The sequence below is a fragment of the Dipodomys merriami genome, unplaced genomic scaffold (genome assembly GCF_024711535.1).
Source record: "Dipodomys merriami isolate MVZ:Mamm:240054 unplaced genomic scaffold, mDipMer1.0.p SCAF_22, whole genome shotgun sequence".
In the NCBI taxonomy this organism is placed as follows: Eukaryota; Metazoa; Chordata; class Mammalia; order Rodentia; family Heteromyidae; genus Dipodomys; species Dipodomys merriami.
The window spans coordinates 17,156,124-17,178,865 of record NW_027203604.1 but is presented as its reverse complement, the minus strand read 5'-3'; the positions used below and the strand labels follow the sequence as shown (position 1 = coordinate 17,178,865).

At 53.4% G+C, this 22,742-nt stretch overlaps 2 protein-coding genes across 2 annotated transcripts in view; both read left to right on the top strand.

Annotated features, from left to right (window-relative positions):
• Positions 1-2,369: 2,369 nt before the first annotated feature.
• Actb (actin beta) lies at positions 2,370-5,862 on the top strand. The gene is made up of 6 exons (XM_070033479.1): positions 2,370-2,459; positions 3,339-3,467; positions 3,583-3,822; positions 4,261-4,699; positions 4,795-4,976; positions 5,078-5,862. Exons 2-6 carry the CDS (start codon positions 3,345-3,347, stop codon positions 5,219-5,221), a joined length of 1,128 nt encoding a protein of 375 aa, XP_069889580.1. The 5' UTR covers positions 2,370-2,459; positions 3,339-3,344; the 3' UTR covers positions 5,222-5,862.
• Positions 5,863-9,220: 3,358 nt separating this feature from the next.
• Fbxl18 (F-box and leucine rich repeat protein 18) overlaps positions 9,221-22,742 on the top strand; it is a 28,220-nt gene continuing 14,698 nt past the window's right edge. Inside the window, exons 1-3 of the mRNA XM_070033478.1 lie at positions 9,221-9,668; positions 16,654-16,869; positions 19,995-21,529. Of these exons, the coding sequence (XP_069889579.1) occupies positions 9,651-9,668; positions 16,654-16,869; positions 19,995-21,529 (1,769 nt within the window). The 5' untranslated portion in view covers positions 9,221-9,650. The remainder of the gene's footprint in view (positions 9,669-16,653; positions 16,870-19,994; positions 21,530-22,742) is intronic.

The following is a 22,742-nucleotide window of genomic DNA, read 5'->3' as shown; positions in this document are numbered from 1 at the left end:
GGCTCCCCATGTGGACTTTCTGAAATGGGCCTTGGAGGATGCACTGGAGAGCACCAGCCAACAGCTATTGCAAATGAGGAAGTCATAAACCAGTAGGCCTGGTCAGAATTGTCTTAACCATAGGCCGGGTGGGGTTGGAGCTCCTGCTCCTCAGCTTGCCTTTGATTGAGAAGAAAAGCCGAAGCACAGGTCCAGGTTGGAGATCAAGTCTGTTACAATTCCCATGTAAACTGCCTGAAGCTTCCTACTCCATTCTACAACCCTGGTGGGCAACATAATCCCCCCAGACACCCCACCATGGAGTGGGGAGGAGCTGGTGAACAGTCACAAGCAGCCCTCATCAACAGGTTGTAGGCGGGAGGGGGGGCACCTTCACCTCAGTAGTGAATTGCAGGACTGACAGGTCCTACAATTGGCAGTTGGCAAGACGCCCAAAAAGAGAGAGATACAAGGCCAGGGCCAGGGCAGTCCCGTCCCCCGGAGGCAGGGAGTAAACTGGCTGGGAAAGTTTGCCCGGGCCCAGGGTGGTGACTGGGGGAGCTTTGTCAAATTTCTCCAGCTCTGTGGGAACTAGGCACCAAGGCCTCCACTGTGTTCTAGGGGTGTGTGTGTGGGGGGGGGAGGGGTGTCACTTCCCACTCAGCTGTGGCCTCTGCATTGTTCAAAGTGCCTGACACCAGCCCTGGTCCAGCCTCTTTCCTGGCCACTGTTCTGAGTCCATATATGGACTGGCCCCTTGCTGGTCTGAATGAACAAGCTCCTTGGAGCACCTGCCTGTGGCTAAGCCCTGAGCAGGCCCTGGGCTCACCTGGAGCACCCTTCCTTTGCCATTTTTCTGCAGGCAAGATCCTTGCTTCTTGTCATCTCTGCTGTCTCTCTGGTGTCCCTTGGCCCCTTGTTGCAAACTGTGGGTTCTGCTTCCCTTGCCAGGCCCCCAACTTCCGGCACAAAACATTCCTAGCCCCTCTGAGTTTTGTTTGATGCTTGCTCAGCAAACAAAATGGATGTCAAGGGGCTGGGAAGGAGGCTCAGTGGTAGAGTGCTTGCCTTGCATGCATGAAGCCCTGGGTTCGATTCCTTAGCACCACATAAGTAGAAAAAACTGAAGTGTCACTCTGGCTCGAGTGGTAGAGTGCTAGCCTTGAGGAAGAGCTGAGGGACAGAGCTCAGGCCCAGAGTTCAGGCCCCATGACAGGCAAACACACACACACACACACACACACACACACACACACACACACACACACACACACACACACACACACACACACACACACACACACCCCAAAATGGATGTCACAGAGAGGGTCTTCTCTGGGTGGTTTAGTGATTCCCTGCCCCCCAACTCTGCTCCTAATACATTGTCCTCGGAAGAGTCTCACACCTCCAGATGGCCTGGGAGGAGCTCAGCTGTGCTGCTCCATGACAGAGACTGTGGATGGTGGTGGGCTCAGGCCCAGAGCTGTGCTCAGCCAGTCCCAGCCCAGCAGAGGCTGGCAGCTGCCAAGGCCACCAGCTAACGGCCCAGGCCTGGCCTTGGCTGGGTGTGACCAGGCAGCAGTCCCTAGTTCCCTAAGTTTTCTTGCTAGAGCAATGTCTTTTCCTGGGCCTTTAGGGCAAGGGTGGACTGGGGACTTTTCAGGGTACTTCTAAGCGCCTCCACACCTGGAGCCTGCCCTGTCCCCCAGATTACTTGTCCAAAGTTATTGTGATAACTGATCCTAATCATCCTAACCAAAGCCCTCTGGTTCCACCAACCACACCCTACCCACTCCTCCAGGTCTGAGTAGATGCTTCACCCCAGATCTCACACTTGGCCACATGGGCCCCAGCAACGAGGACCCCCGCCCTCCCCCCCCTGCCGGGGCTAAGCCACAGTTGGCCAAGGTGTGGGGGGGGGGGGACGACGATGCCTTGACCACTCAGGACTCACATGCACCTTAATCAAGAACTCAGATCAATCCAGCATCCATGCTGACCCTCGCCCACCTGACTGCACACCGCGATCGTGCGACACCGACACCCCGAGGGGCCCGTGATGGGTGGGGGGCACCAGATGAGCAGGCCAGGTCCCAGCCTGATGGTGCCAGGCGCGGGGGGGGGGCACAGGGCGGCAGGGCAGGGTCCATGCGCACAGCCTGGGGCCCATGGGGGCCAGCACCCCAGGGTGGCCCAAACTCTTCTTCCTCCTCTTCCTCAATCTCGTTTTCGCTTTTTTTTTTTTTTTGCAAAAGGAGGGGAAGAGGGGGTAAAAAAATGCTGCACTGTGCGGCGAGGCCGGTGAGTGAGCGGCGCGCGGCCAATCAGCGCGCGCCGTTCCGAAAGTTGCCTTTTATGGCTCGAGCGGCCGCGGCGTCGCGCTATAAAACCCGGCGGCGCGAGGCGCTGCCACTGTCCAGACCGCGTCCAGCCGCGAGCGCAGACTCTTCACTCCGTCGCCCGTCCGCACCGACACCTAGGTAAGGCCCGACCCGGCCCGAAGGGCGGCGGCCCACCGTGAGTGCCCAGCGCCGTGGGGCGCAAGGGGAGGGGGGGCGAGCTGCGGAGCGGACCCCGGGGACCGGCTCTGGCCCCGGTGTGGACGCCCGGGGTCAAGCTCTGGCGTGGACGCCCGGGGTAGGCTCGGGTCCCGGTGTGGAGCTGGGGTCGGGGTGGGAGGGTGTCTTGTCTAGATGGGCCGCGGAGTGAATACTTAGAAACACGGTGTTTTTGCATTTGGAGCGTCGCTCGGTATGCAGGTGGCTCTGCATGCTCTCCCCCTCCCGGGGATGTCCAGCGCTGGTGGTTGGGAGTTGTAGAGAAGTGCCCGATCGCCTCTCGGGTCTTTGTCCGAATTGGCTGCGGGCGCGGCGAGGCCCGTCGGGCCGGGTGGGGGCAGGGACGCCACTGCGCTTGCGCGGTACAGTCCGCGGCGCTAGTGCGCGTGCGTTGAGACCCTAGGCGACTACGTCCCAGGGTTGGGGTGAGGGCGGGGCCGGCGTCCGGAAGGGGTGGGGTGCCCGCGGCGCTTAGGCGCCTGCGCGTGCTCACTGCTGCTGGGTGTGGCCGCTGCGCGCGCCCGCCCGCTCACCCGGCGGTGTTTGAACGGAGCGGGGGCGGGGCCGGCGCCTGGTGGGGAGGGGGCGGGGGCCTGGCTTCCTGCCGCGCGCCACGGAACCGCCTCCGACTAGCGATTGCCTTTTATGGTAATAACGCGCCTGGCCCGGCTTCCTTTGTCCCCGAGCCGGGCGCGCGCCGGCGCCCCCTGGCGGTCTGAGGCCGCGGCGCACCGGAAGTGGGCAGGGCGGGGGTGGCCGCGCCCGGGACCCACGGTCACCGCGCTCCTTTCTGTCCCGCAGCTCACCATGGACGATGATATTGCTGCGCTCGTTGTCGACAATGGCTCCGGCATGTGCAAAGCCGGTTTCGCGGGCGATGATGCCCCCCGCGCGGTCTTCCCCTCCATCGTGGGACGCCCAAGGCACCAGGTAGGTGGCTCTCTGCGGGTGGACCCTCTGGGGATGGGGGCTTTGGGGCTTTTGGACAAGGGTCTCCACCCAGGGACACCGCCCGTTCTGAGGAGGACGTCTCTCCACTCCGCAGGGCGTGATGGTGGGCATGGGCCAGAAAGACTCCTACGTGGGTGATGAAGCCCAGAGCAAGAGAGGCATCCTGACCCTGAAGTACCCCATCGAGCACGGCATTGTTACCAACTGGGACGACATGGAGAAGATCTGGCATCACACTTTCTACAACGAGCTGCGTGTCGCCCCCGAGGAGCACCCCGTGTTGCTGACCGAGGCCCCCCTGAACCCCAAGGCTAACCGTGAAAAGATGACTCAGGTCAGTCACTGCTGTCTTTGAGCTCACCTTCGTCTGTGCCACGCCCTTTTCTCATGTGATCTCTCTTCTGCTGTTCTCCATAGGACTTTTCTTCTCTGCCCTGAGCCTCCTTTGGGACTTTGCAGGTTCTATTTGCTTTTTCCAGATGAGCTCTTTTCTCTCGTGTTTGCCTTTTCAATTAGGTGTTTAAAAGCTCACCCTGTGGGTCCTATAGGTACTAACCAGGCTCGTGTGAGAAAGCTAATAAGGCTGATGGCCTTGGAATGTGTATTCAGTAGGTGCACAGTAGGCCTGAATAGAAACCCCATCCTGAGCCTCCCCAGCACTTCCTTAGCTGTGGTTTTTTTTTCCCCTTTTTGCACATTGCATGTCTTCAAGCTCGTCTGGCCACCCCTAGTGGCTTCCAGAGCATTACAAGCGCCATCTTTATCCCTACAGATCATGTTCGAGACTTTCAACACCCCAGCCATGTATGTGGCCATCCAGGCTGTGCTGTCCCTGTATGCCTCTGGCCGAACCACTGGCATTGTCATGGACTCCGGTGATGGGGTCACCCACACAGTGCCCATCTACGAGGGGTATGCCCTCCCCCACGCCATCCTGCGTCTGGACCTGGCTGGCCGGGACCTGACAGACTACCTCATGAAGATCCTGACCGAGAGAGGCTACAGCTTCACCACCACAGCCGAGCGGGAAATCGTGCGTGACATCAAGGAGAAGCTATGCTATGTCGCCCTGGATTTCGAGCAGGAGATGGCCACCGCTGCCTCATCCTCCTCCCTGGAGAAGAGCTATGAGCTGCCTGATGGGCAGGTGATCACCATTGGCAATGAGCGCTTCCGTTGCCCTGAGGCGCTCTTCCAGCCCTCTTTCCTGGGTAAGTCCACTTGGCCTAGTTTGTTCTTTACCCAGCATTGACCCAGTTGGGTCTACTCTGAAGGTTGAATGTGTGGCTCCTCTTTCCTCTCTCAGGGATGGAATCCTGTGGCATCCATGAAACTACCTTCAACTCTATCATGAAGTGTGATGTGGACATCCGCAAGGACCTGTATGCCAACACAGTGCTCTCTGGTGGCACCACCATGTACCCTGGCATTGCAGACAGGATGCAGAAGGAGATCACAGCCCTGGCACCCAGCACGATGAAGATCAAGGTGGGTGATGGCTAGCCTGATCTGGGACCTGGTGGTCCTACTATGGGCCCAACCATGTCAGCAATATTCATAACTGTTGCCTTTTTGCCTTCTCCCTGCAGATCATTGCTCCCCCTGAGCGCAAGTACTCTGTGTGGATCGGTGGCTCCATCCTGGCCTCCCTTTCCACCTTCCAGCAGATGTGGATTAGCAAGCAGGAGTACGATGAGTCCGGCCCCTCCATCGTGCACCGCAAGTGCTTCTAGGCGGACTGTTACCTAGCTGCGATACACCCTCTCTTGACAAAAAAATTACCTAACTTTGCGCAGAAAACGAGATGAGATTGGCATGGCTTCATTTTTTTTTCTTTTTTTTTTTTTAAATTTTGTTTCTTTTGGCGCTTTTGACTCAGGATTTAAAAACTGGAACGGTGAAGGTGGCAGCAGGAGCAGGAGCAAGCAACCCCCAAAGTTCTACAATGTGGCCAGGACTTTGATTGTACATTGTCTTTTTTTTTAAATAGTCATTCCAAATATTGTGAGATTGCATTGTTACAGGAAGTCCCTCACCCTCCCAAAAGCCACCCCAGCCTCCTCCTTCCTGGGAAGGAGGGTGGCCTATCAGCCCTCCCTCACCCAGTCCATTCAGGGGAGAGACAACATTGCTTTCGTGTACATGGTGTAATGCGACATTTTTTTAATCGCCTTAATACTTTTTTTATTTTGTTTTCTTTTGAATGGTCAGCCATGGTGACCCTTCTCTCCCTTTTTGTCCCCCCCCCTCAACATGAGATGTATGAACGAAGGCTTTTCAAATCTCCCTGGGAGTGGGTTGAGGTGTGAAAGTGGCCAGGACTCCCCTGTACACTGACTTGAGACCAGTTCAATAAAAGTGCACATCTTGAAAACAGCTGTGGTTTTGTGGCTTGGCTAGGGGAGTGGGGATGCAAGCTGGGGGAGGGGAAGCTGAGGTTTTTATGATGGCAGCCCAGGTGGGGAGCTGGCCTTGGGACTTGGCTGGGCGTGGGGGGCGGGCAGGGAGAAGTGTGGTAAGGTGAATAGGTGACACAACCTCTTAGAAGTAGAGTGGGTAGAACTGAGCAAACCAAGGCCTTTGTGACTCCCTTTGGTGTCCAGCCTGGCCCTCTAACAAGGAAAGGAGAAAGGATACAGGCTACCAGCTAGCTGCTGGTGTTTTGGATCGGCTGTGTTCTGAGCAGCTTGGCCGCTCCCAGCAGAGGGAAGGGCTCAGGTCCTATGTGGGTGGCCTTATGTGACAGACACCTGGCAAATCCAGACAGATCATCTGTGTGCACAAGCTAGCCAGCAGCCATGGACCCTTCCCCTAAGCTGTAAGATTACCAGAGGTATCGGAAACAAGACAGTTCTCATGGGACAGTGGAGTGTCAACTGGGCTGGTCTTGAGGCTGCCCTGAATGAGTTGTCATTGGAAACGAGTCCCTGGCCACCTGAGTATCCATCCTTCCATCTGCCCACTCTGGACCCATTCACTCACCCACATGTGCCCCTACCCTCAGCAGGCACTCAGTAAATGGAGCTGGAAGGGTAGAGGACAAGACGTTGAACATGGGCAAATAAGGAGATCCTGGAGCAAAGCCACAGGAACAGGTGTTATCTGTAAATTGTAGGAATTTAAACCAATACAGATTTGTTTTCAGGCCAGGTTGACCTTAGATCTTTCTGTCTCTGCCTCCCTTGTGCTAGGATGACCACGCCCTGCTCAAAAATCCAGATTTTTTTTTTTTTTAAAGGAAAAGCTGTGATTTTGCCTTTTTTGGACAAAGGGTAATGAAGGATCATAGGACAGGGCTGGTTGGGGGAGGTGGAGCCACTGCTGGTAGAGGAAGAAGGCCCAGACATTTCCTGAGCAAAGGACACTGGAGCTGACCTCACAGGTCAGAGTGATGTGGGGGTGTGCATGGCATGTGTCTGTCAGGAGTGTGGCTTGTGTCAGAGGCATGGATTGTCTGGGGACAGAGGCCAGGAGATAAAACCCAACCCTCAAGATGGAATGGGACACAGAAAGCTGCCTGCCAGAGTCCTCAGCCCTGTTTGAGAAATAGGCCCTTGGTAAGGAGAGGCTCCAGAGGTTCCAGTCCAGTTTCTCTTGGGAATCATTTAGCCCCACCTTCCTGCCTGGGGCCAGAACGCTGCTGGCCTTCCAAAGCCTGGCCAGGTTCTCTCTCTCTCTCTCTCTCTCTCTCTCTCTCTCTCTCTCTCTCTCTCTCTCTACCTGAACTCCGCCTGGGCACTGTCCCTCAGCTCTTCAGTTCAAGGCTAGTGCTCTACCACTTGAGCCATAGCACCACCTCTGGCTTTTTGAACCCAGGGCCTCATGCATGCAAGGCAAGCAGTCTACCACTGAGCCACCTTCCCAGCCCTGATTACAAACATTAATCTACTTGTAATAAGTATTTCCTTTTTTCTTTTTTTGGCTGGTACATAAGGTTTCTTGCTTCCTAGGCACTGAGCAACTTTCCTAGCCCCTCTTTTCTTTCTTTCTTTCTTTTTTTTTGTCTTTGTTTTTGCTGAGAATAGAAAACTGAACCAGGGCCTTGTACATGTCCTGGGTTCAAGACACAGAGACACTCAGTGAGGAGAAGGCCAGGAGAAGGCTGAGGGAGAACTTGGAGGGATGCGACTGCACCTCAAAGACTCAGGATTGCCTGTAAACACTGGAAACTAGGGAGAAGCAAGGAAAGGATCTTTCCTAAGCCTTTGGAGTGAGTATAGCTCCCCCACCCTTTGTTTCACACATCTAGCTTCCCCAGCTACAAGAGTTACAAACTAGGGCAGGCCTAGCAAACCTGTGCATACTTTTGAGTTACCTGGAAGTCAATACTCATATTCTGGCTTAGTTCTTACCGCACACTCCCTGCCCCGGTACTGTTCTGTTTGAACTCAGGGTCTCAACACTAGTTTTTTTGCTTAAGGTTAGTGTTATACCACTTGAGCCACAGCTCCATTTCTGACTTCTTGGCAGTTAACTGGAGATATTCTCCCAGACTTCCCTGCCTAGGCTGGCTTTGAACTGCAACCTCAAATCTCAGCCTCCTGAGTAACTCAAATGACAGATGTGAGCCACTGGCAACTAGTTCTTCTTTCTTTTTCTTTTTGTCGGTCGTGGGGCTTGAACTCTGTCCCTCAGCTCTTCAGCTGAAGGCGAGTGCTCTACCGCTTGAGCCACTGCGCCACTTCCTGTTTTCTGTGGTTTTATTGGAGATAAGAGTCTCACAGACTTTCCTGCCAGGGGCTGGCTTTGAACCGCGATCCTCAGATCTCAGCCTCTTGAGTAGCTAGGATTATAGGTGTGAGCCACCGGCGCCCGGCTCTTATTTCTTTTTTAAATTTATTCTGTCGGTCCTGGGGCTTGAACTCAGGGGTTGGGGGCTGGGCTGGGAAGGTGGCTCAGTGGTAGAGCGCTTGCCTTGCATGCATGAGGCCCTGGGTTCGATTCCTCAGCACCACATAAAAAGATTTAAAAAAAAAGCCAGAAGTGGCTCTGTGGCTCAAGTGCTAGCTTTGAGCTGAAGAGCTGAGAGACAGCGCCCAGGCCCAGAGTTCAGGCCCCACGACCGGACAAAAAACAAAAAAAAAAAAAAGAAGGGGTTGGGTCTGTCCCTGAGCCTCTTTGTGCTCAAGGTTAGTGCTCTTACCACTTCCGGCTTTTTTTTTTTTTTTGGATCCGGTTGTGGGGCCTGAACTCTGGGCCTGGGCGCTGTCCCTCAGCTCTTCAGCTCAAGGCTAGCGCTCTACCACTTGAGCCACAGTGCCACTTCCGGCTTTTTGCTTATGTGGTGCTGAGGAATCGAACCCAGGGCCTCATGCATGCAAGGCAAGCACTCTACCACTGGGCCACCTTCCCAGCCCCCCACTTCCGGCTTTTTATGTGTAGTTTTAATTTTTTCTATTTTTTGTCGGTTGTGGGGCCTGAACTCTGGGCCTGGGAGCTGTCTCTCAGCTCTTCAGCTCAGGTTAGTGCTCTACCACATGAGCCACACAACACTACTTCCTGCTTTTTCTATGTATGTGGTGCTGAGGAATCGAACCCTCATGCATACGAGGCAGGCACTCTTCCACTGAGCCACTTTCCTAGCCCGTAGTGCATATCACTTGTAGAAAAGGGGTTTCCTGTTATTTGCATCCATGCACACACTGGTGCTCCGACCGCATTCCCCGCCTCCGCTTCCAGGCGATCTTAGCGCGTGCGCAGTGACGGAGGTTTTTTTGACGGACAGGTGACTTTGACAGACAGGTGATGTGTGAATTCCGCAGCGAGAAGGTCAAATACAAAGGTCTAGCGGCTGGTTGCGGGAGAGTGCTGGACCGGTAAGAAGGCTGGTATGGCTGGAAGGGGTCATGCAAAACCAGGAGGGCCTTGTGTGGCTTGGAGAACGAGCTCGAAGGGGTAGTTCAGGACAGTTAGGGAGCTTCTAGTTCCTTCCGTTACCTAGCAGTTTCCGGGCCGGTGCCACTCCCAACATGGCGGTTCTATAGCTCTCTCCTGCGGATTAGCGGAAGTACGTAACGAGAGCGCCGGAAGTGATGGGAAGACCCGCCCCTTGCCGGGGTCTCTGTGGAGCGGCGGACGCGCCGGCTTCGAGCATCCCTAACCTGGCAGGCGAGAGGCCCTGGGGCTGCGGCTCCAGAGGCCGCAGCACGGCCCGTTCGCGACATGGCCAGCCCCGAAGAGGTAAGAACAACGCCCCTGTCCTCTCCGCTCCTGCCTGGGCGACCTGGGCCTGCCTCGGTTCTTCCAATCCGGATGCCCCCTCCTTCCTTCTTGGCCCTGGCCTTGATCCGGGCGCCTCCTGGACTGCCCTGCCCCTCGCCCGGCCTCCGAAGCACAGGCTGGCCGCGGTCGCCAGGGTGGCTCTCTTCTTGTCCCCCCACCCCTTCCGGAGTTTGCAGGCCATTTTCCCATGGCCCTGGTGTCTTGGCTTGATTCTCACAGGTATACGTCGTCCGTTCCTCCTTGTTGGGAGGTTTCTGGGCTCGGCTGGAGCCCAGCCTTCGCTTGCTTGTCATGGGGGAGAGCAAAGGAGGGCAAACCATTTCTTTTCCTAGGGGGACTAAGGGCTTACTCTGCATTTCCTGCTCCAAACGCTGTACAGACCAGTGACATCGTGTTTCTGGATTTACATCTGTCATCTGCTGGGGCTGAGATGGGCGGGGGCTTCCCTGGGTTCAGGCAGTGAGAAGTTCAAGTGTTTTATTCAGAACGTTTGAGGCAGGATGCGTGGGGAATGAGTGGGAAGTGCTGATGGCTTCTTTGATGTTAAATGAATTTGGTCTAGAAGCACCCCCTCTCCCGTGGGCTTTCTCATTGACAGGGAAGGGGGTGTGTGCCCACGTGCACACTGAAGATGCTGGATAGAAGGGCTAGAAAGCTCCAGTTCTACCAACTCTGGCATAGCATTGCTGTGTTGGCAGATCCCAGTTAGTATGTGTTCATGACCAGAGTGAGGGTTGGGTTCTGGTAACTTGGTCTTAATGGAGAACTTCCTTGAAAAAGCAGGCATGTGTGGGTATGATCAGGCTGTTTTTGCATCCTTGGTAACTTCCCTGCCCCTCTTCCTCTCCCTCTTTCTCTTCTCCCCTTCCTCTCCCTCCTCTTTTCTCTCCCTTTCCCTCCCTGCTCTTTTTTTTCCCTTTCCCTGCCTTCCCCTCCTTTCATTTCCCACCCCTTCTCTCCCCTTTCCTTCTTGCTCCTCCTTCTCCTTTCCTTCCCCCTCCCCCTCCCCACCTCTCTCTCTATTTTTTCTCACTATGTTACTCAGGCCAGTGTCAAACCTAGACTGGCTCAGATGATCCTTTCTCAGCCTCCTAAGTAGCTGAAACTACAGGCACAAGCTATTGTGCCTTGCTTTAGTTCTTTTTTGTTTTGAACCTAGGACCTTGTGCTTCATTGGCTTGCTTGCTCAGCTGGCACTCTGTCACTTGAGCCACACTTCCCAGCCTTTTTTTTTTTTTTTTTTTTTTTTGCTTGAGTTATTTTTAAATAGGGTTTCATGTTTTTACCTGGTATCCATCTTTGGACTAAGAGCCTTCTATCTACTTTTTTTTTTTTTTTTTTGGTCCAGTTGTGGGGCCTGAACTCTGGGCCTGGGTGCTGTCCCTCAGCTCTTCAGCTCAAGGGTAGCGCTCTATCACTTGAGCCACAGTGCCACTTCTGGATTTTTTCTTTTTGCTTTTGTGGTGCTGAGGAATCGAACCCAGGGCCTCATGCATGTAAGGCAAGCACTCTACCACTGAGCCACCTTCCCAGCCCCAGGATCCTTCTATCTAATGCCTCCTTCTTAGCTGGAATGACAAGCACTTACCACCTCACTCAAATAATTGGTTGAGATGGGTGGTGTGTCACTTTTTACCCCAGGCTGGCCTGGATCCTCTTGCTCTCTGCTTACTGAGTAGCTGAGATTACAGTTGTGTACCATCATGTCTATTTGGAGGATGCTTTTGGGCTGACGTTCCTAGAAACAGTGCTAACCCTTGAGTGGCGGGCTCACTGTGTGCACAAAGTTTGAAGGTAAAAAAGTCTGCTTTTTGGGAGTTCAGAAAATGCCACCCAGATAAGCAAAGGTCAGAGAGTCAGAGTGGAAGAAGACACATCCCTTCACGCCTCTCTAGGAATGTATTTTATAATGTGCAACTCATACATCTGTGAAGAGATGGTAGGGGAACCTTTTTTTTTGTTTGTTTTGGTTGGTAGTAGGGCTTGAACTCTGGGCCTGGGCGCTGTCCCTCAGCTCTTCAGTTCAAGGCTAGCGCTATATCACTTGAGCCACAGCTCTACTTTCAGTTTTCAGGTGGTAAATTGGAGATAAGAGTCTTACGGACTTTTCCTACCTGGGCTGGCTTTGAACCTCCATCCTCAGATCTCAGCCTCCTGAGTAGTTAGGATTACAGGCATGAGCCACTAGTGCCAGCCTAGGGGAACCTTTTGTTGTTTGAAAGTGCTGTAGTTTGAACTCAGGGCCTTACCTTTGCTTGGCTTGGTTATTCATGGCTGATGCTATACCACTTTGAGCCACATTTTCAATCCATCTTTTTTGTGTTTGGTCATGAGGCTTGAACTAAGGGCTTGAATGCTGTCCTTGAGCTCTTTCACTCAAGGCTAGCTAGCATTCTACCACTATGAACCACAGCTCCACTCCCATTTTTCTGCTGGTTAATTGGAGATGAGAGTCTCGTGGACTTTCCCACATGGCTGGTTTTGAACCACAATCCTTAGGTCTCAGCTTTCTGAGTAGATTATAGGCATGAGCCACAAGCACCCAGCCTGAATGCTGGTTAATTGGGGATGGAGTCTTGTAGACTTTTCTGCCTGGGCTGGCTTGGAACCTCAATACTCCAGATCTCAGCCTCCTGAGTAGTATTATAGACATGAATCACTATACCTATTATTACTATGATTATTTATTACTGTTATTATTATTATTGCCTTGCTATGTAACCCAGGCTGCCCTCAAATATGTGATCTCTTGCCTTTGGCTCCTGACTGCTGGGTTTACAGCAGATGTACACATGACATACTTGCATGGGAGCATCTTTCCTCTTTAGCCATAGCCTATGCAGTGGTTGTTTGCAAGTGATCTTCTTTCTTTCTTATTCCTCTTCCTGGGCTTGAAGTCAGGGTCTGTGTCCATGATATGCTTTTGCTCAAGGTTAGCACTCTACTACTTGAACCAAAGCTCCACTTCTGGCTGTTTTGGTCATTTATTGGAGATAGAATCTCAGACTTTCTTGCTGAGGTTGGCTTTCAACCATGATCCTCAGATCTCTGTTGCTGCTTCCTCCTCCTCCTCCTCTTCCTCCTCCTCCTCTTCTTCTTCTTCTTCTTCTTCTTCTTCTTCTTCTTCTTCTCCTTCTCCTTCTCCTTCTCCTTCTCCTCCTCCTCCTCCTCCTCCTCCTCCTCCTTCTTCTTCTTTCTCTTCTTCCTCTTCCTCTTCTTCTTCCTTCCTCCTCCTCCTCTTCTCCTTCTTCTTCTTCTCCTTCTTCTCCTTCTCTTCTTCTTTTCTTCTCCTTCTCCTTCTCCTTCTTCTTCTTCTTTCCTTCTTCCTTCTCCTAGTCAATCACAGGGCTTGAACTCAGGACCTGGGCACTGTACCTGAGCTGTTTTTACTCAAGGCCTGTGCTCTACCATTTTGAGCCACAGCTCCACTTACATTTTTCTGGTGGTTAATTGGAGATGAATCTTGCGGCGAACGCCTTCTCGACCAGCGAGGAAGAACGACCACCACACCAGGAGTCTTCTCAGATCACACTTTATTGGAGAGCCTTCTTACTTGTAGGAGAGCTTGAGCACGAGAGAGCGTGCACCCAAAACATGGCCGCTTATATAGGGAATAGGGACACGTGTCGTTCTATCATTGGTCGTCTGCCTTTCACCGTCACCAGGTGCCACGGGATTGGCTGGGGACTCTACGTGGCTCGCGCATGCGCAAAGCCCAGGACCCACCGTCCCGCCAAGCACTGTCTAATATGGATCTCAAAGCTGCAAGGGAGTGGGCGGCGCCTTGTAATGGCGTTCGCCCCGGCTCCCTGCAGAATCTCATGGATTTTCCTGCCTGGGCTGGCTTTGAACTGTGATCCTCAGATCTCAGCCTCCTGAATAGCTGGTGCCTGGTGCCTGGTGGTCTTATTTCTTTTGTCCCCCCTCTCCTCATCTCTTAAATAATCTAATCTTTTAGATGATTCAAAGCACACCCTAGATATTGCACCTGCTTTTTTGCATATCCTGTTTTTTTTTTGGATGCCTGAGTGGTCAACAGGTGAGGGTCCTATCTGGGAGAGGCAGTCCTCCCTGCAGGCCCCAAGCTTTCAGTTCTTCATTATTTGGAAACAGAGCAAAATTACAGAGACTTTAGCAAATCACTGACTCCTGAAATCACTTTTCCCATGGTCTGGTTCTAGCTGGGTGGCTCTATGGGGAGATGAAAATCAGTTCTGGGCTGCCCCTCACCCCTACAGTGGAATTTTGAGAGACTCCAGAAAATAGTTGCTGGGCATCCTGTCACGAGGAAAGTTCTGAACACGTTGGGTCAGCTCTGCCTGTTACACTGCTTCTCTGGACTGCCATCTTACATAGGGTTTAAGGGGACTGCTTCAGTTTCCCCACCATCCTAGGAGACAAATGGAAACCAGTACTTGCTTTGATATGCATGGAGATAGGCAATCTCTGGGTTAAGAATTCCCTCCAGGCACACATCCTTAGCTCATGGCCTCTCCAGAGCCTGCCACTTGGCCAGGGAGCAAGGTGCATTTACTTATAGGCATTGTCACAGAAGGATGAGTTCAAGGTATGGTGGCTTGCAGGCTGGGCAGGCAGCCAGGGATGGACACAAGTTCCCAGCCTGCATGTTGGAGCTGGCCTCCAGCAGTAGGCCTGGGGGGGCAGTGTCTCCTTTCTCCACACCCCACAGACGTGGATGTGGGATGTGGGGAGAGAGATGACAGGGGCTGTGCTGAGGCTGGGTGAAATCAATTGGACTCAGTTCCTGGCACTGGAGCACTTTCTCTGAGTCCTTGTAATTTCTAGGTGGCATTAAGAAAAAGAAGAGGAAGTGGCGCTGTAGCTCAAGTGGTAGAGCGCTTGCCTTGAGCTGAAGAGCTGAGGGACAGCGCCCAGGCCCAGAGTTCAAGCCCCACGACCGACCAAAAAAAAAAAAAAAGAAAAGATAAAGAAGAAAGCTTCATTGTGGTCTTGGACCTGTGGAAGTTATATGATGCCGTGTGTGTGTGTGTGTGTGTGTGTGTGTGTGTGTGTGTGTGTGTGTGTGTGTGTGTGTGTGTGTGTGTGTGGTGTGTGTGTGTGGTGTGTGTGTGTGTGTGGTGTGTGTGTGTGTGTGTGGTGTATGTGTGTGTGTGTGGTGTATGTGTGTGTGTGTGGTGTATGTGTGTGTGTGGTGTATGTGTGTGTGTGTGTGTGTGTGTGAGAGAGAGAGAGAGAGGAGAGTCAGGGATCAAATCCCCTCCTTTCAAATGCCCCATAAATGCTGTACTGCTGAGCCACATCCCACCTGTGTCCAGCACCAGTGACCTTTGTGGTAGTGTCTTTCCAACCTGGCTGTGTTCTTTGGTGTACATTGTGCCTTCTGTTTCTGACAGTAGAAAAGCAGGCATGAAATGTCTTGGATGCTGTGGCATGCTGTGGTAACTGGGCACCATGGTGGGACAGGAAGCCTTCTGGTGCGCTGGGGTGTGCAGACCTGTGCTCTCTCCAAGGCAGCACAGTTGCCACGGCAGCAAACTCAGGCCTTTCCCAAACTCAGGCCTTCCATTGGCACAGACACACATGGAAAGCAGAGAGGCAGAAGGGGCAGGATGGAGTGTAGGAGGGCCTTGGAGACACAGTTCCTGGGAAAGGTGGTAGAAATGATTATGGGTAGCCAGATGTGGTGGCACCTGTCTGTAATCGCAGTACTCAGGAGGTGAGTGCAGGAAGAGCTGAAGGTCCAGGTCAGCCTGGGCTACATAGCATGGCTCATAAAACCCCCAAAACGCAGCCCAGGTGTTGGTGGCTCATGCCTGTAATCGTAGCTACTCAGGATGCTGAGATATGAGGATTGTGGTTCCAAGCCAGCCTAGACAGGAAACTCTGAGATTCCCATCTCCAAAATAACCTGCAGAAAGCCGGGCAGGAAGTGTGTATCAAGTGTAGGAGGACCGCCTGAATAAGCATCCTGAGTGAGCTTGAGGCTGCAAGTTCAAACCCCAGTACTAGCAAAACAAAAGAAAACAAAACATCAAAAACAAGAAAACTAAGCTGGGCTTCAGTGGCTCACACCTGTAATCTTAGCTACTCAGGAGGCTGAGATCTGAGGATCACAGTTCAAAGCCAGCCTGGGCAGGAAACTCCCAGGAAACTCCATGAGACTCTTATCTCCAATAAACCACTCAGAAAACCGGAAGTGGTGCTGTGGCTCAAGTGGTAGAGTGCTCACCTTGAGCTGAAGAGCTGAGGGACAGTGCCCAGGCCCAGAGTTCAAGCCCCACTGACATAAAAAAAAAAAGAAAAGAAAAGAAAAGAAAATGCAGCCAGGTGCTAGTGGCTCAGAGCTGTAATCCTAGCTACTCAGGAGGCTGAGATCTAAAGATTATGGTTCAAAGCCAGCCTGAGCAGAAATGTTCATGAGACTCTTATCTCCAGTAAACCACCAGAAAACCAGAAGTGGCGTTGTGGCTCAAGTGGTAGAGTGCTCTCCTTGAGCTGAAGAACTCAGGGACAGCTCTTAGGCCCAGAGTTCAAGCCCCATGGCCAACAAAAAAAACAAAACCCACATTTGTTGCTGACTGTGGAAGCCACTAGTAGTTTGAAAAGCTCTTGTGTTTCTGGTCTTTTTTGTTGTTGTTGGTCATGGGGCCTGAACTCTGGGCCTGGGCGCTGTCCCTCAGCTCTTCAGTTCAAGGCTAGCACTCTACCACTTGAGCCACAGCACCACTTCCGGCTTTTTCTGCTTATGTGGTGCTGAGGTATTGAACCCAGGGCCTCATACATGCGAAGCAAGCACTCTACCACTAAGCCAACTTCCCAGCCCTGGTCTTTTTGTGTTGTGTGTAAATCTAAAAGGAGTTTGGAGAATGTCAGGTCTTGCTTATCTCTGTGCCTGGCAAGGCTGGGCTGGCGGCTGCCCTTTGGGATCTGGTGGAAACTTGACTGTCCCCTTTATTCTCAGGACATGGCCAACGATGCCGCCACGCCTCCCGTGGCAGCTGAGGTAGTGGGTGATGCTCACCTGCTGGGCTTCTCTGATGAGATCCTCCTGCACATCCTGAGCCACGTGCCCAGCACAGACCTGGTGCTGAATGTGCGGCCCACCTGCCGCAAGCTCGCAGAGCTGTGCCTGGACAAGAGCCTGGTCCACACTGTGCTGCTGCAGAAGGACTATCAGGTGAGCTGTGGGGCACTGAGGGCTGGGAGCTACGTGCTTGGTCCCTGGGGGAGGAGGTTGTAGAATTGTGGAAGAGGCTCTGGAGGGAAAGTGGGAGGCTGGCAGGAGTGGAGTCGTGGCTGATGGGAGCCACTGGGGCTTAGGCTTTCCCATCAGTGGACATGGCTCTCCTGTGTGGCAGTACACATGGCAGTGAGTGAGGGTTGCTGTTGTTCTGCATTTAAATCTGATGCTTGACCCTGCAAAGGAAGTGGCACACTCAGCGCCCATGCACAAGGTGCTTAGGAGGAGTACTGCTGTCTTGTGGCCCACAGTCCCAGAGGAGACCTTGATAGCAATGGAATCCAGGCATTAAAGAGCCTGCACCAAGGCTCAGTCAGCCTGTTTATCACAGGGTGGTGCTGTAGACGGCAGTGTCTACCTGTAAGTGGCTAGATGTAGGTTTCTCTAAGCCAGTCCAAGCCAGGGATTTCTATTTTTGTTTTTGTTTATTATTTTGTTTCTGGCCTTTTGGTGGTTAATTGGAGATGAGTCTTATGGACTTTCCTATGCCCAGTGACTTTGAACCTCTATTCTTAGATCTCATCTCCTGAGTAGCTAGGATTGTTTTGGTTTTTTTAGTACTGGGGATTGAATTCAGGGCCTTTGCTTACCTCCTGAACCACGCCCCCAGTCCTTTTGCTTTTAGTTTTCAGGTAGTCTCACATTTGTGCTCAGGTGGTAACAGACTGTGATCCTCCTACCCCTGCCTCCTGATCAGCTGGGGTGACAGGTGTGCACCACCACACCCTGCCCCAGCCAGGCTTTTGAGGAGTATTTACTCAGATGAAAGAAAAGTAGAGGGTTGCTGCAGCTGAGTGAGCTGTGTGGCTCTGGAGTGAGAGAGGCCTCTGCCTAGATGCGCCGGGAGTAGCTGGAGGAGGCTCTGTGGGGTGGTCCACTTTTCTGTAGCTGGGACTGTTTTTTGGGTGGCTGTCCTGGGGCTTGAACTCGGGCCTGGGTGCTGTCCCTGTGCTCTTCAGCTCAAGGTGAGCACTCTACCGCTTGAGCCACAGCGCCACTTCCAGAGTTTTGGTAGTTAATTGGAGGTAAGAGTCTCATGCACTTTCCTGCCCAGGCTGGCTTTTTTTTTTGTCGGTCATGGGGCTTGAACTCTGGGCTTGGGCGCTATCCCTCAGTTCTTCAGCTCAAGGCAAGCGCTCTACTGCTTGAGCCACAGCACCACTTCTGGTTTTTGAGTGGTTTATTGGAGATAAGAGTCTCATGGACTTTTCTGCCCAGGCTGGCTTTGAACTGTGATCCTCAGATCTCAGCCTCCTGAGTAGCTAGGATTACAGGCGTGAGCTACCACGCCAGGCTCCAGGCTGGCTTTGAACCTTGATCTCAGCCTCCTGAGTAGCTAGAATTACATATAGGAGCTTCAGACACCCAGCCAGCAGCTGAGACTTTTGCCTTGCTTCCTCCTATGTGGTTGTTGTTTTTGCTGATCCTGGGGCTTGAACTCAGGGCCTGGGTGGCATTCCCTGAGCCTCTTTTTGCTCAAAGCTAGTACTCTACCACTTGAGCCATAGTGACACTTCTGGCTTTTTCTTTTTTCTTTTTTCTGGTTGGTCATGGGGCTTGAACTCTGGGCCTGGGCGCTGTCTCTCAGCTCTTCAGCTCAAGGGCGTGCTCTACCACTTGAGCCATAGCACCACTTCCAGATTTTTCTGTTTATGTGGTGTTGAGGAATGGAACCTAGGGCCTCATGCATGCCAGGCAAGCACTCTACCACTGAGCCACCTTCCTAGCCCACTCTGGCTTTTTTGAGCAGTTTTATTGGAGATAAGAGTCTCACGGACTTTCCTGTCCTGGCTGACTTTGAACTGCAATCTTTAGGTATCAGCCTCCTGAGTAGTGAGGATTACAGGTGTGAGCCACTGGTGCCCAGTTTTTCTGTAGTGTTTTGTTTTTATCTTTGTTTCTTTGCTGGGTCAGAAACTCAGGGCCTTGGGCTGGGAAGGTGGCTCAGTGGTAGAGTGCTTGCCTTGCATGCCTGAGGCCCTGGGTTCAATTCCTCAGCACCACATAAGCAAAAAGAAAAAAATTCGGAAGTGGCACTGTGGCTCAGGTGGTAAAGTGCTAGCCTTGAGCTGAAGAGCTGAGGGACAGTGCCCAGGCCCAGAGTTCAGGCCCCATGACCGGACCCCCCCCCCAAAAAAAAACCCACAAAAAACAAAAAACGGCCTTGTGCATGCCAAGCAGGTATTCTACCTTTAAGCTATATTCCAACCCCACTTTCTTTTCTTTTCTTTTTTTTTTTTTTTTTTTTTTGGTTGGTTGTGGGGCCTGAACACTGGGCCTGGGTGCTCTCTCTGGGCTCTTCAGCTCAAGGCTAGCGCTCTACCACTTAAGCCACAGTGCCACTTCTGGCTTTTTTTTTTTTTTTGCATATGTGGTGCTGAGGAATTGAACCCAGGGCTTCATGCATGCAAGGCAAGTGCTCTACCACTGAGCCACCTTCGCAGCCCTTCTTTTCTTTTCTTTTTTATGTTGGTGATGGGCCTTTAATTTTGGGCCTGGACACCATCTCTGAGCTCTTCAGCTCAAGGGGAGTGCTCTACCACTTGAGCCACAGTACCACTTCCAGTTTTCTGGTGGTTAATTGGAGATAAGACTCTCATGGACATTCTGCCCAGGGTGGCTTTGAACCGTGATCCTCAGATCTCAACCTCCTGAGCATCTAAGATTATAGGCGTGAGCCAATGGTGCCCAGCAGTGTTTTTTTATTTATTTGTGTATTTATTTTTCTTTTCTTTTTCTTTTTTTGAAATGGAGTCTCGACCACATAGCCTAGGCTGGCCTCAAACTCCTGCTTCAGCCTCCCAAGTGCTGGAATTACAGGTGTGCACCACTACACATGGCTAGAAAACTGCTTCCTATGGTGGCTGTACCACTTTCCATCCCCAAGGATGAGGGAAAGGGAGGGCAGGCAGCTCCCCCGTGTCCCCCCCGGGCCCCCCCCAGCCGCACATAGCACCTGTGGGCCCTGGGCTTGCTTGAAAGCATGAGGTATCCATGCATGGAGGCCCTTGCTGTGGCTCCAACTCCTTCTCTTCCTCTCCTGCCCCATCTCTGCCCCGCAGGCCAGCGAGGACAAGGTGAAGCAGCTGGTGAAGGAGATTGGCCAGGAGATCCAGCAGCTGAACTTGGCTGGCTGCTACTGGCTGTCTGGCTCCACCATTGAGCATGTGGCACGGTGCCGCAACCTGGTCAGGGTGAACCTCTCAGGCTGCCACCTGACGTCCCTGCGCCTCTCCAAGGTGCTGTCAGCCCTGGAACACCTGCGCTCGCTGGCCATTGATGTGAACCCTGGCTTTGACGCCAGCCAACTGAGCAGTGAGTGCCGGGCCACGCTGAGCCGCGTGCGGGAGCTCAAACAAACGCTGTTCACACCGTCCTATGGTGTGGTGCCCTGTTGCCCCAGCCTGCACAAGCTGCTGCTTTACTTTGAGATCCTGGACCGCACACGTGAGGGTGCTGTGCTCTCAGGCCAGCTCATGGTGGGCCAGAGCAATGTGCCCCACTACCAGAACCTGCGCGTGTTCTACGCGCGCCTGGCTCCTGGCTACATCAACCAGGAGGTGGTGCGCCTCTACCTGGCCGTGCTCAGCGACCGCACACCAGAAAACCTGCACGCCTTCCTCATCTCTGTCCCAGGCAGCTTTGCTGAGAGTGGGGCCACCAAGAACCTCCTGGAATCCATGGCCCGGAACGTGGCCCTGGATGCCCTGCAGCTGCCCCGGTCCTGGCTGAATGGCTCAGCCCTCCTCCAAAATATGAAGTTCAACAACCCCTTCTACTTCAGCTTCAGCCGCTGCACCCTGTCTGGTGGCCACCTGATCCAGCGTGTCATCAATGGTGGGAAGGACCTGCGCAGCCTGGCCAGCCTCAACCTCAGTGGCTGCGTCCACTGCCTGTCCCCAGACTCCCTGCTCCGCAAGGCTGAGGATGACATTGACAGCAGCATTCTGGAGACACTGGTGGCCTCCTGCTGCAATCTGCGGCACCTCAACCTCTCCGCTGCCCACCACCACAGCTCCGATGGCCTGGGCAGGCACCTCTGCCAGCTCCTGGCCCGCCTTGGCCAGTTGCGCTCACTCTCCCTGCCTGTCTGCTCCATTGCTGACTCAGCCCGAGGCCCACCTGCCCAGCCCGTAATGCATGCAGCACCCCGGGGCTTTGGCAAGAAGGTGCGCATCGGGGTGCAGACTTCTGCAGGCCCCTTCCTGGGCCCAGCGGGCCCCCAGCCGGCCTCTGTGTTCTGGTCTCTGCTGAAGAGCCTGCACTTTCTGGAACACCTGGAGCTCATTGGCTCCAACTTCTCCTCGGCCATGCCACGCAACGAGCCCGCCATCCGTAACTCCCTTCCACCCTGCAGCCGGGCGCAGAATGTTGGGGACTCTGAGGTGGCTGCCATCGGCCAGCTGGCCTTCCTGCGGCACCTGACGCTGGCCCAGCTGCCGGGGCTCCTGACAGGCTCGGGGCTGGTAAACATTGGCCTGCAGTGCCAGCAGCTGCAGTCTCTCTCACTGGCCAACCTGGGCATGATGGGAAAGGTAGTCTACATGCCTGCCCTCTCTAGCATGCTGACGCACTGCAGGCAGCTGAAGGACCTCAGGTGAGGCCCTTTGGAGGCCTACGGGAGGGTGGTAGGAGGAACTTGGGGCTGGCCTGCAGACCTGATGTGTCTGACACTCCAGGACTTGCCTCAGCCTGTCCTCCAGGCCTCAGAGGTAGGCACAGCCTCAGAGCACAGCATGCACCTCTGAGCTCAGGTCCTTGCAGTTATCTGCTAGTTCCTGGGATCTGCTTTGCTAAGGCTTCTCCCATTCCGTAACTCTTAACTATTCTGCCTAGTGGAGGCCACTGTTCCTGGACACCAGAACCAGAAAGTGGTGGTCAGGATTTGAACCCAGGGCCCTTGACTTAACTTGGTGATTCTCAGAGGATGTGTTGCAGTAAGCTGGGAGCTGTGGGATTGAGGTTGGGGATGATTTGTAGTATGCACAGAGCCCTAATGGTTTGAAAAATCACCTAAACCCAATTGGCTCTGAGCAGCCTGGACTCTGTAGGAGGCCAGAGCGATGGGGAGACAAAGTGGGAGAGGCAGGTGGTAACAAGCTGAGTACTACTTCACCCAGGGGTGGAGAGGGTACTAGTGTCCCACAGGGATCAAAAGATGGGGAGGACAGGGTTGGTGCTTGTGGCTCATACCTGTAATCCTAGCTACTCAGGCTGAGATCTGAGGATTGCAATTCAAAGCCAGCCTGAGCAGGAAAGTCTGTGAGACTCTTACCTTCAGTTAACCAGCAAAAAGCCAGAAATAGAGCTGTGGCTGGAGTGGCAGAGCTCCAGCCTTGAACAAAAAGAGCTCAGAGACAGTGTTCAGGGCCAGAGTTCAAGCTCCAGGAATGGCACAACAACAACAAAAAAGGAGAAGACAGATGAGTTCAGAAGCCCAATGTGGACTCCCAGGAATGAGGCCTAGGGTAGGGCAGCAAGAGGTATAGGCTTGAGCCTCCAAGGCCTCCTTCCTAGGCTGTGGCCTGGGGCTCCTGGTGATCCTGGACCCAAGTGTTGGGAGGGCCTCTTGCTGGATGTTGTGCTGCAGGGTTAAAGGCTTCCTTTCCAGTATTTCAGTATTTCCCCAATATCCACCAGCTTCAGATGTATTAGAAAATCTGGACAGACAGAGGTGATGTGGTTAGTGGTGCTGGACCTTGGCTTGCGGAGGTGCAGGCTGTGCTGAAAGGCCAACCTGGGAACTCCGTCTCCTTCTGTGAGGCCCAACTGCTGGAGCAGGCCGTCAGGCAACACGGGGCCACAGTTAG